The sequence below is a fragment of the Sinocyclocheilus rhinocerous genome, unplaced genomic scaffold, assembly GCF_001515625.1.
Source record: "Sinocyclocheilus rhinocerous isolate Xijiao unplaced genomic scaffold, SAMN03320098_v1.1 scaffold4525, whole genome shotgun sequence".
Lineage (NCBI taxonomy): Eukaryota > Metazoa > Chordata > Actinopteri > Cypriniformes > Cyprinidae > Sinocyclocheilus > Sinocyclocheilus rhinocerous.
Window position 1 is genome coordinate 39,302 of NW_015652262.1, and position 13,161 is coordinate 52,462.

At 34.3% G+C, this 13,161-nt stretch overlaps 1 protein-coding gene across 1 annotated transcript; it reads left to right on the forward strand.

The window, feature by feature from the left end:
- Positions 1 to 901: 901 nt before the first annotated feature.
- Positions 902 to 11,476, forward strand: LOC107714154 (rho GTPase-activating protein 19-like). The gene is made up of 11 exons (XM_016519900.1): positions 902 to 970; positions 3,173 to 3,447; positions 4,460 to 4,540; positions 6,007 to 6,216; positions 6,297 to 6,523; positions 6,663 to 6,749; positions 7,737 to 7,802; positions 7,879 to 8,055; positions 8,580 to 8,678; positions 8,917 to 9,013; positions 9,730 to 11,476. The coding sequence occupies exons 1-10, from the start codon at positions 927 to 929 to the stop codon at positions 8,989 to 8,991; spliced, it is 1,341 nt and encodes a 446-aa protein (XP_016375386.1). The 5' UTR covers positions 902 to 926; the 3' UTR covers positions 8,992 to 9,013; positions 9,730 to 11,476.
- The last annotated feature ends 1,685 nt before the right edge of the window (positions 11,477 to 13,161 follow it).

Here is a 13,161-nt window from a genome sequence, read left to right on the forward strand (position 1 = left end):
TTGGTGAAATTTGACATGACATAAACTATGCAAAAGTGGAATAGTTTTTGCTAGATTCGCACTAATGATGTTTCACATTCTCCCAAATAAATACATTTATATATTTATATTTATTTATTCTTTTAATTTTTACTTATTTCTGTTAATGTAGTCTATTTCCAAGACAAACATTGCATTTGGCTACTTTTAAAACAGCATTTTTGCAGCAGATTTAAAACAGCAAATATATATATATATATATATATAGATTAAATATAATTTATAGACTACTATACAATTTTGAGTAGATGATGCATATTCCATGTGGACTTTCCATGTGTTTGCTAAGATGTTTAAGCTTTGTCAACCGTCTCAAGTTTATTTATTGATTTTTTTATGTTAACAAATAAATTCATGACTGCTATGCACAAAAGTGTTGATTGTATTTCTATAAATGTTCAAAAATCTAAATCATAACACTTATACTTCACACCTGACTTTGATTCAATCTAGACTTTGAATCCTTTTATAAAGAGATCAATGTCTCATATGAAGTATTAAATTCATGTTGATTATAGCACAATGAGCGAGCTGAATATTTGTTTTGGCACTGCAAGCAGCCTTTTCTAATTACGACAACATTCAGTGTTAACATTTTAGCATCAATGAAAAAATAAGAAATACTTATATTGAAATATAAATTAATATTACACATTTAAAGGGTCCCTTTTATATAATCAGATTTAAACGACAACCTGCATGCAGAAAGAAAGAAGATCGACGACGTCTTCACGGCTGTTCCCAGATCTGTATATCTCTGAAACATTTGAATAGACCAATCAGCGCTCAGCAAACTCATAGCCCCTCCCACTTTCCCTGAATTGTCCAATCATGATTAAGCAGCGGTAAACGCCTCAGCAGCGGCGGATTCAAACGGAAGATGAAAGATGGCCGCGGAGAAAGACACCGATGTAAATAAAGGAGACCGAAGGTAACGAATATTTATTTACAGACGTGTTAGCCAAACACATATAGTCTGAAAATACAGTGAAATATTTACACGTTTGAATAACTGCAAAGACGTTGTTGGGTGGAAGCACTGAGGTAGAAAACTTTGTGTGGTAACTTTGAATGGGCATAAACACAAAGTAACGTTACTATGGTGTTCTTTGACGAACCGTAGAAAAGCGTGTAAATTCCGCGGTGAAATGAATGTGGGATTCTTCCAGAATATGATAAATATCAGAGTACTGCGGGTTTGCCATGTATACTTTTCGTTGCCATCACATTAAGAGTGAATCCAAGTTGACAGCAGGATTCAGAAAGCTTCTTACATGTTTTCAACGCGTTTGACCATGGTAACGTAATGCTTGGTACAGAGAAATGCCAACAACAGAACAAGACCGATTATAGAGAGCAACAGTTCATGTCATGTGATTACAGTCATTGTGGAGTCTTTGATGTTTTGAAATTCTCAAAATACATAATACCTAATCGCTTCTGTTCTGTACGTGCCCCAAAGCAATCAAGACTTCCAACACTGTCTTTTCTAGATAAAATGACAAATTATATGTTCATATATACGGTTCACGGCCTTCAGAAAAGGAGGAAAATTTAGTGTTTGTATCATATGATATAACATCTTGTGTATACCATAAAAAAAAAATATATATAGTATACACAAGTTGTATTATATAATTAAATTATTTATATATTTAATCATTCAGTTTGATGACTTGAAAATAGTGCATTTCAGGACTTATTTCTGCATGCATTTCATTGTACTTTATTTATTTAAATATTCCATGGCATATTCCATAATTAATTTCATTATATATTTATTTATTTAACTTATTCTGTTAAATCCCTCCATAACTGCACTGACAACAAAGCAAATTATTAAAATAATTATCAGGAAAATATTTATTTTGTATTAAGTTGACAGGTTTTTCTTCACAGTAATTAATTAATTAATTAATTAATTGATGCATTTAGCAGACACTTTTATCCAAAGCGACTTACAGTGCATTCAGGCTATACATTTTTTACCAGTATGTGTGTTCCCTTGGAATTGAACCCACGACCTTTTGCGCTGCTAACGCAATGCTCTACCACTGAGCCACAGGAACATCAGGTACATAAGTAATGTTGTGAAGAAATTTTTTTTTTATGTCAAATGTGTTATTTACATTGCACTTTTTACAATAAGTATAGTAATATTTTCTAGAAAGAATATTGCTTTCCAGTCCCCAGTGAGCAAGATCAAAATATGAAAATTTTTCTTGTATATAATCTAATATAATCTTGTTTCACCATGACAAATTATATGTTCATTTACAGTTTATGGCTTTCAAAAGAAGAGGAAAAAAAAATCTAGTTTTAAACACACATGCCAAGTTAAATCTCAAATTTAGTATTTGTATTATATGGTGTGTGTGTGTATATATGTGTGTGTATATATATATATATATATATATATATATATATAACTAAACTAAAGAAAAGTAATGATTCATTTTGATGTCATGTGGTGTAACTGTCAAGTAAAAAGAAATAAAAATTTTCTTACATCCTGAATATATGTGAGTGTCACATCTTAGTCATTATTTTCGAAATTTTAAAATATGTTTTTCAGTGTATTTTGAAAAGTATTTTTTTACAAATATCATGAATTATTAATTCATAAATATTGAGTTTTTGAGTCGCACCGCATGACATTTTAAGCCTGAACCAACCTTGGCTTAGTTTATTTACATTATTGGATATTTTAAGAGATTTATTGACTTTGACTCACATTTCCTGCCATTTCCTGTTGTTGCAGGTTGGTTGCACCACATGACAAAAGTTACATTAATTAAAGGTATTAATGAAAAGTGACGCAGTTTTGTTTAAATATATATTTAAGAAAGAATAATAAGAATTCTTTATTTTATTTTTTTTATTTACTGTGATAAAAGTACAGTTATGTCACCCTGACATTTTTACTTTATGCCTCTCAAAAAATATAAAAGTTATGTTTTAATTCAGAAATTAAAAACGTTCTTATAATGGAAAATTTTTATTTAAGTCACTGTATGTTTAATTGCATGTTCAATGTTTTTTTTTATATATATATATATATATATAAACTGATAATTAGCTAAACAATAAAACGAGCATGATGTCAGGAACTCATGTATTTGTGCATATATAGGGGCACGGTGTGCAATGTTGTGATCAGTCAGGAGTCAGAAACGGGCGGCAGTGGTGACGGCCGGCCGCCCATCATCTTCAACCCTGACTTCTTCGTGGAGAAGCTGCGTCACGAGCGGCCCGAGGCCTTCACTGAGCTGGTGCTGAGCAACATCACGCGGCTCATCCACCTCCCGGGAGCCGAATTCTCACAGCTACTGGACGAGGAGCCCAAGATGCCCAACGCCACTGCAGCCGGAGGCTTCTTCCGCTCTTTCAACTTCCTCAAACGCAAAGGTCAGAGGGTTTTTGGGCATTGTTGCCAGTTTCCATTGACTGTGTATTCCTTTTCCTTTGCTTTCTCTGTTTCAGCCTGCAGTGGGCATTAATTCGTCCTCATGCTTCCTACAAATTTACAACCAGGCCGTTGTCGATATGCCTTTGAGCTTGTTGTGGAGGCACCGGTGATTCTTCTGTGGGAAGATTTCAGACGCTATTGACAGAAACTATTGAATAACCTTCAGTGTGAGAATTACGTCATCTGTTTTGGGAAGTTCTCTGAAGTTTACCGATTGCTGTTCAAGTTAGTTTCCTGCCGTTGGGTTTTGCTATTGACTAGCCGGCTCTAGATTCAATGCAGTCAACAGTAATGAGCGAAACTAAAGTCAGGACCTGATTGGTTTCTGTGTGACCAAAAGTATTTGGTTCCCAAATGAAATGAAAAATGACATAAAATATGCTTTGTCATATAGATTTGGCATTTTTACATGATATGTTTACTTTGTTGTCTGCTACGTTTTATTTCAAGGTATATTTAACTTTGTCATGAGGTTTTTAATTTCAAGACATTTTTTAAGTTACATTATACGAAATGGATTTGTTGCAATATTTTATGATGTATTTAATAATTTCATGATATGTTTATTTAATTTATTCCACTAAATCCATCTATAATTGTAATGAACTCTGATTAGACTGACAGTGTTGTATTTTTCTTCACACTAAGTAATGTTAAGCTTATACAGGTGAATAGAAATATTTTGACATCAAATGTATTATTTATTTAGTTTTTACAATAAATATAGTACCATTTTTATGCAGAGAATATTGACTTCCGGTTCCTAGTGAGCAAGCAAAAATATGCAAATATATATGAAAAATTAATTTGTTACAAACTAAGGCTGTCAATGGAATATAGTCTTTAGAAAGCTTAATGTAATAACATCAAATGTAATAAATGTGTTGAAAAATTACGTTATTGCTGAAGAGATGTTTAATTGTTAACTGGTTTACATCTTTTCTTCTCCAGACAAAGGTGTTGTGTTCGGCATGCCTCTCACAGAGGAAGGAATAGCTCAGATTTATCAACTCATCGTGTTCCTCAGCAAAAGTGAGTTTCAGATATACAGCGCTTCTAGGACCCTTAGTGACTCTTTAATGACTCCTAATGACTGTAATTAAATACAGAGGCCCCCAAAAGTATTTGGACACTTGAAGTGAGTGACGTGACATGTGACGTGACATGTGGCCAAGTATGGTGACCCATACTCGGAATTAGTGCTCTGCATTTATCCCATCCAAAGTGCACACACACAGCAGTGAACACACACACACCGTGAACACACACCCGGAGCAGTGGGTTGAACTTGAACGAAGCACAGCTCACATTGAAAGTCCCCTTCAAACCAGCAGCTTTCTGTCGGTCAACGCTGCAATTCACGCGACCGTCTTCATCCTGATGCTGAATTCCTGATTGTGTGGATTTTCCATAAAATAAAGTGCTCTGTAAAATAAAATAGTAATTATTATTGTTACTATTATATTCAATTTTGTTGTTATAATGAAATCGTTTTATTACAATAATCAGGTATTTTATAATATCTTTATATAATATCTCATTTTGTTTAATGTCTTTATTTATTAATAATAATAATCAAAATAATTATTTTGAGTCATATTGATATATAAGCACAACGTTTTAGGACAAATTGTGCAGCCCTACAGACGAGCACAATAAACCTGATGTTTTTTAATATTTTTAGTTTGTTTGTTTTAAAAATCGCGTTTTAAACCACAGTCGCAATTTTTTAACCGGAAAAATTGCAATTAGATTTTCTCCCCAAATCGTGCAGCCCTAGTTACTGTAGATTTTCACTATAATTATTTTCTGTACTTTCCTGACTGCATATTTCTATTGAATTAACTTGGTATTGCTTGCAAAATTTACACTACGTACATTTTTGCTATGATTTTTTTTGTGATTATTTAAAAACAAATTATATATATATATATATATATATGCCATTATTATTGTTGTTATTAACACGATGATAATACACTATGTACATTTTTTGCTATAGTTTTTTTGATTATTTAAAAGAAATATATATATCATGCCATTATTATTATTATTAACACTATAATACTACACTATGTACATTTTTGCTATATTTTTGTGATTATTTAAAATAAAATATATCATGCCATTATTGTTATCATTATCATTACTATTATTATATTAACGCTACACTACATACCTTTGTGCTATAATTGGTGAGATTTAATATTATTTATCATATTTATTATTTATAATGTCTGTGATTTATTAAAAAACATGCTTATTACTGTCGTTTTTGACATTATCGTGATTATTATTAATATCACGTCAAATTTCCTGATTGCATGGATTTCTGTTGAAATGACTGAATTTTGCTCGCCAAATGTTGCCAAACAAGGGTAAATGTGACTGTATTTAAATGCACAATTTTGTTTTAACCAACTATAATTTGTCTTTTTTGAATGAATAACATGAATGTATGCAAAGTAAGCTATGAAGAGCTGGTTGTTGTCCTGCAGATCTGCATGTGGAGGGTCTGTTTCGGGTTCCTGGCAACAGCCTGAGACAGCAGACGCTGAGAGAGCAGCTCAACAGCGGCGCCGACATCGACTTCTCCTCCGGTGACTTCCATCCCAACGATGTGGCCACGCTCCTCAAGAGCTTCCTGGGAGAGCTGCCCGAGCCCCTGCTGACCCAGCGGCACCTGCACGCTCACCTGAAGATCACAGGTGTGTCTGATCAGTCCAAACCTCACCCATCCTGCCCATCACTGACCGCTCATAATCACTCTGCACCTGCGTCTGGACAGAGCTCAGCCTGTTCGACGATCTCGGCAATAAGACGAGTCTGCCGGATAAAGAGCGTCAGATCGAGGCGCTACAGCTGCTGCTGATGCTGCTGCCCACCGCTAACCGAAGCCTGCTCAAGCTGCTGCTGGACCTGCTCTACCACACCGCCAAACAACAGCACAAGAACAGGATGTCTGCGCACAACCTCGCGCTCATGTTCGCCCCCCACGTCATCTGGCCCAACAACGTGCGCCATTCCTTCTTCCTCCTTTCTGTTTAATTGTTAAACGTGCTATTTTGGTATCATTGAGATCTTTTTGGTTTTAGTTCAGTTTTTATTTTGGTTCAGGCATCATGTTTCATGTGTGATGTGCTGCTTTCTTCAGATGAATGCCACTGACCTTCAGGAGAACCTGAAGAAACTGAACAGCGGCATGGCGTTTCTCATCAAACACTCACAGAAGATCTTTCGGGTACTTTTCCCATGACACTTTTTATCTGCACATACTGATGAGATGGAAAACAACATCATATTAACGTGGCACAGTGTTCTTTTAGTATTATCTGTATGCTTTTGTAGTATTTATTCATATTTTTGAATAAGCTTTGATTTCAGTTTTTAATTTTACCTTTGTCGATTTTGTAGTTTTGTCATTTGTTTATATTTTTATGTAAATATTTATATTTAATTAATTTTTATTTCAGTGTTTTAGTAAATTTAGTACTTTAACATTAATATATATTATTTTATTATTTTATTTTCAATTACTTCCCAATGAAACACTTCTAATTTTATGTGCTTTTGCCATTTTTATGAAGGTGTTTTTATGTGTGTGTGTTTATATATATATATATATATATATATTTGTTTAGCTTTATTTTATTTCAGCTTTAGTTTAGTTTTAATTTTAGAACTTCAACTTTTTTATTTCAGTTACTAACATTTAACCTAACATTTCTAATTTTGTAATGTGCTTTTGTCATTTTTATAAGTTTAAAAAAAAGAAAGAAAAAAATATTTTTAGCTTTATTTTTATTTCAGCTTTAGTTTTAGTGAATTTAGTACTTCAACTTTTTTTATTTCAATTGCTTGCCAAAGAAACATTTGTAATTTTATGTACTTTTGTATTTAAAAAAAAAAAAAAATTATATTTAGCTTTATTTTCATTTTAATGTTTTATTTTAATAATTTTACTACTTCAGCTTAAACATATTTCAGTTAGTTTCTAAGGAAACGTTTCTAATTTTCATTTAAGTTTTTCAAGTTTAGGTTTTTTCATCTAATATTTATATTTTGATTTGTTTCAGCTTTGTTTAAAAAATGATTTGTAATAGTTTTAGTTACCACTAACAACACTCACATGACATTATCTTCTTTAAACATTTAAAGCATGTGTAGGAGCTTTTGTCTCCCTGATTGTCGAGTCAAATCCGTGTCTGTTTTCTTCTCTCTTGCAAAGGCACCGGTGTATCTGAGGGAACATGCGAGACTTCAGTTCGCAGACACCAGCATGATTCACTCCAAGGTTTGTGGCATGTGTGTTGGTTCTTCATTGACTGCTTTATCCACGAGTGTGATCATGCTCTTGTGTGTGCTGTCAGGATGATCTGGAGCTGCTGTCAGTCGGCGGTTCTCCGTTCATGTCGGCGTGGAAGAGGAGCGCAGCACGAGTGCGGTCAGACTCGGACAGTCACGCTGAAGAGGCGCTCCGAGAGCTCTATCGACACGTCACCCATCACATGCCAAACTCCGCCAAGAAGAAAAAACTCATCCGACAGGTGACGGCACACTGCGTCCTTTCATGGGTTCATGTGGTTTTATTAAATTAGTTTTTTGTTTTTTTCAAAAACGACAAATATAAATTGTTTTATTATTATTATTTTAATAACAACAGACCTCTTTAGGTGGCTTTTTAATTATGTTGCCATTCATTTTTACAATAATTACATTGTGTAGGTTTTTTTAAACCCAATTTTATTTTTTATTAATATACTAATTACAACAGACCACTTGAGTTGGCTTTTTAAAAATATTTTACTGTTCATTTAACTATAATTATTTTATTTAAAAATTACTATTATTATTATTATTATTATTACTATTACAATTATTCTTATTATTCTGTTGCGATAAGCATTATTAACATATTAATATACAGTAGATATAGAATTTTAAAAAAATTCTCTTAGTATGCATTTTTGTTATTTATTTGGTGATTCATTACAAAAAAAAAGTGTCATTTTATAGTTATTCTCTAATCTCATTTCTGCTGTGATGACTGTGTCGCTGTTAATCGTTTCAGCTTGGCAAGCAGTCGACTCCTGGCACTCCTGTGAGTGAGAACACGACTCCTACCAGTAAAAAACACGCGCGCTCGCGCTCCTTCGGTGGGCTTATCAAGGTCAGATCCCTATCTCTGCTTCAGATGATAACACATAAGTAATCAAAGGTGATGGTGGCATCTCTCCAAGTGCACCTGTGTGTCCTTTAGTTCAGTCTACTGGCAGCTACAAAGTGATGCAGCAAAGTAGTTTAAAGGGGCTGTGCTATAAAAACACTGCAGCATTCAGTGTGTGAAAGAGTGCATGTGTAAGTGCATAAACTGTGTGTGTAATGAGTGTTGCCGTGTTTAAATGCAGAAGAAGGTTTTGGGGAGCCAGCCTGCCGCAGACCGGAGGGGGAAGGAGAACATCAGCTGTGATCCAGTGAGCTGAATGCCCTCAGCACCGGGTTCAGGTCAGCAGCAGTTTACTGATCTCACACACAGATGCATGCCATCAGTTATTTACTCAAGGCTGGAAAACACTACACGACTTTTCAAATCTGAACAGATTTCAGTAAATCGGGGGGAAATGGGGCAAAAGTCGTGTAGTGTATTGTATTCCAGCCTTTGTTTGTTTGTTTTGTTTTGCTTTCATCTTGGTTTTGTTTTATGTTGTGTTTTATATTTGCTTTGGTTTTGTTTTCTTTTTTTGTTGTGCTTAGTATTTTTGTTTTTATTTCATTTGTTTGTTTGTTTTTTTTGCTTTGTCTTAATTAGTTTTGCTTTGATTTTTTTTGTTTTTCAAGTTTTGTTTTAATTTTATTTGTTTAAAAAAAAAATGTTTTAGTCCGTTTTAATGTTGTTGTTTTGCTTTTGTGTTTTATTTTAATTTCATTTGTTTTTTTGTTTTAATGTGTTTTGGTTTGTTTTTATTTATTTATTTTTTGCTTTTCTTTGATTTTGTTGCATTTAGTTTTTTTTTTTGCTTTGGTTTTATTGTGTTTTTGTGTTGTTTCAAAAGTGTGATATTTATTTACTCGTTTAATTTTTTTGTTTTGTATTGTTTTTGTTGTATATTTCAGATGTGTGAATTTGTTCTAAATATCATCTTAATGTCTTTTGTTATTATAAATGCAGTCATTATCTTGTTGAAAAAGGCTCAATGCATAAATCTCTGCTTATTTTCCAGTGCCTTATATGTCTATATTGTGAATTCTGCCCGAATAGAAGACTTCACTCTAGACGACCAGAGGAGATAGTTTTTATTTTAATTATTTATTTATTTTATATTCTGTATTGTTTTAACATACTAAAAGTTGAGACCAATTTTCATTTAATGTGTGAATTCTTACTTGTTTTTTTAATTCGCTGTATGGTTTTAAACTGTTACGTCAGGTGTTGATGGGTAAACCACTAGTCAGTTCCACTGGGCTGTTTAAACTGACCCATGATAAGATTAACTCGCTCAACTCATTCATATTGCCGGTGTATATATGTGTAAATATATTTGCGTGTGTGGAAACGTGTGCTGATGTCTGGACCATTTGTAACTCGCATTATTCACAGTTTATGCTGTAATCAGATTTTAAGGGAACGGTAGACAACATTTACTCACAAAAGTGTATTACTGTCATTTAGAGATCTGTGAGAATATAAACTGGTATTTGTTTACATATATAGATATTGTCTTAATAACACTGTGAACATTTGAAATATGGTATTTTGTGACTAGAACAGGACAAATGTGCCTTTTTTTTTTACCTGATGTTGCTTTTCTGGTGCAAATCATCAGCTTACAAAAGTTTCCATGTAGTTTAACCACTAAGTCAAGAAGGTTCATGTATTTTTGTATAAAAATTAATTTCAGTGTACGATAATTTTGTGTTTTCATATTGAGAAGTGCACAAAGCAGCCATGTTTCTTTACTGAATGTTGTTCTAGGTTTAATTTCAAGGGTTTTGGGTGCGTGTCAAGAGTCTGCGAGGTGTTTCGAAGGTTTCTGTATGTTACTAGTGAGGTGGAGAGGATCATGGGAAGGATGCAGTGGTTGGTTTGTAAGTGTTCACAAGATCAGCGGGTATGTGATGTGTGTGTGAACTTCAGTGGGCATTAAAGATGTGCTGTAAGGAATTACTGTTAATCCTGAACGTCTCCTCAAAGCAGAGTGCTGGTTTTATGCTCCTGGAGAGCGCTGTGACGTCACTTCCTTTCATCGTCCATCATTTATATTGCTCTTCCAGATGTGTTTGGTTACAGGCGCGGTCCAAATGCACATTCCCTCGACTACAATGGGATTTATATTTGACTGATGGTTTGCTTTTTCATGTTTTTTTTCTCCCATTTTAATGCTCAAATTCAAATGTTGCTTATCTAAATCTATATTTTAAGCCTAAAATGTTGCAAAAGGCACGGTTAAATTGTTGAAATGACTGGAAATATTTTAAAACATATTTTAGGCCGGTAAATAAAGCATGCAAGCTTTCAAGTTTAATATTGCATGCTGATGGTGGACTTTACAATTCACAAACTGGAATACACTTTCACAATAATCTGCGATTCCTGAAGTGTTGAAGAAAAGAGGAGCTCAATTTTCTTAACCTTTTCAAGTTTAGATATGGGTGCTAACTGCAAACTTATAATTTGCATTGTGTAATTGTTAATTGTGTGTGTGTGTGTGTGTGTGTGCGCTGATGGGACATGTGGAAGTTGTGCAGGTTGGTATCTGTTGGAAATGATGTGATGTAACATTGGGGAAATCATTGATTTGACATAAACCACCTTTTCTTTTCTTTTTTGTTACAGTAGTTAAAACTGGAGGCTTTTTAAAAAACATTTTGTATTGTGATCTGTGAAGCATTTGTACTTGACCTGCTCTAGTACAATGAGCACTTCTGTGTATTTTGTTTGTTTGTTTTTGTTTTAATTAAAAAACTTAGCAGCTGAATTGTATCTCGTTCGTCCATCTATGTGTACGGAGTGATCTCTTGTGCTGTTTGTGCGGTAGTTCTGTCCTCTAGAGGGCGCTGCCGCACAGTTAATATCCCTCCGCGCGGCTCAGACTGGATGCGTCAGAAACCGATGCACCAATCAGTAGACGCTTAATTACAATTAAGTACTTAACGAGCTCTACTCTTAGCCTGAATGCGTTATATGAGCTACAGGTTCAGTTGATCTGTAAATATTTTGATGTTGATGAAATCTGCTCATTTTGTGTTCTCGTTGAAGACACAGCTGCCCTTTTAATATGTGAATTGTAGTATAGCCTAACCAATACATTTTGGGTTGATTTAAGTTTTTATATTTTTAACCCTACTAATGTGCCCCACAGTTTTATCCTTAAAGATATTTTTTTTATTATTATGAAGTATCAAAATCGTCATCTCTTGAATATGTTGTTAATGTCTTTATTTTATATGCGAAATATTTCATCCACAAGCAAAACTGGCTTAAAGGCACAATACGTAATTTTCGCCGCTGGAGGGCGCGTATTCAAAATAAACAAATAGACCAAGGCGTAGTTTGATGAAGCCGTGACGGAGTGTGGAATCATGGGAGTTTATTATGCCACAGTCGAGCGCTTCCGGTCGTGTGTATGTGGGGTAAAGCAGCGGAGCTTTAATTATGCCACAGTCGAGCGCTTCCGCTCCTTCCGGTCGTGCGTATGTGGGGTAAAGCAGCGCTGTTTTATCATACTAGATACATTTGAAAGTTCTGTTATAATGCTACTCTGTGCAGTCGTCACCGGTCTATTAAAACGCACAACATAAAGCGTCTTTGGTGTTTCCATGTTTTCTACAAAACAAAAATCGAGGGGTTATGACGTCACTGGCAGGCGACACAATGACACTATAGACACGGTGCGTGTCACTAGTTAAAATTGCTTATTTCTCTGGATTTATACATTCTTCGAAACATTTGGGATAATGTAAGTACACGAGTCAGCAAAATATATAACACTGTTCTAGTGGTTTTTGGATATTTTAATAAAAAAAATCTTACATATTGTGCCTTTAAATCTAATTTATTTCCCCCTTTTGTTTCATCCCTCAGGCATATAAAAAAATTCACTTTTTTGTTATGATTATATAACTGGACAACTCTACCTAGTACGGTTTTCCTCAGCGTTTGCACGAAGGAGAAGCTGTTCAGCTGCTCGAAGATCTCGCCTTTGGAGAAGACTTGATTTTACACTCGAAAAATGTGAGTATTACTACTGAAAAATTAAGATTACCCCAGAATGCATTGCTAGCCCACCCCAACATGTTGTCCCCCCATGTGCCTGCTCTGACTTAGTTTCTCCCTCGTGTTAATTGTTCATTGTTTCCAGGTGTGTCTCGTCAAGTCATGTATATAGAGTGTTCTGCTCCGTGTTTCCGTTGTCCGGTGTCTATCGTCCATTGTGCTGCATGTATCCCTGCTTCGGATGTTAAAAGACTGTTGATTGTGATTCTACTGCGTTCCTCGTTCCCTTCCGTTGGCAATCGTGACAGTGTTTGTATTTATAAATACATAATAAATATACACAGTACACACACATCTATTATGTAAACAAAAACTTTTATTTTAGATGTGATTAATCGCGATTAATCATTTGACAGCACTAGTAGATATGTATAAATAT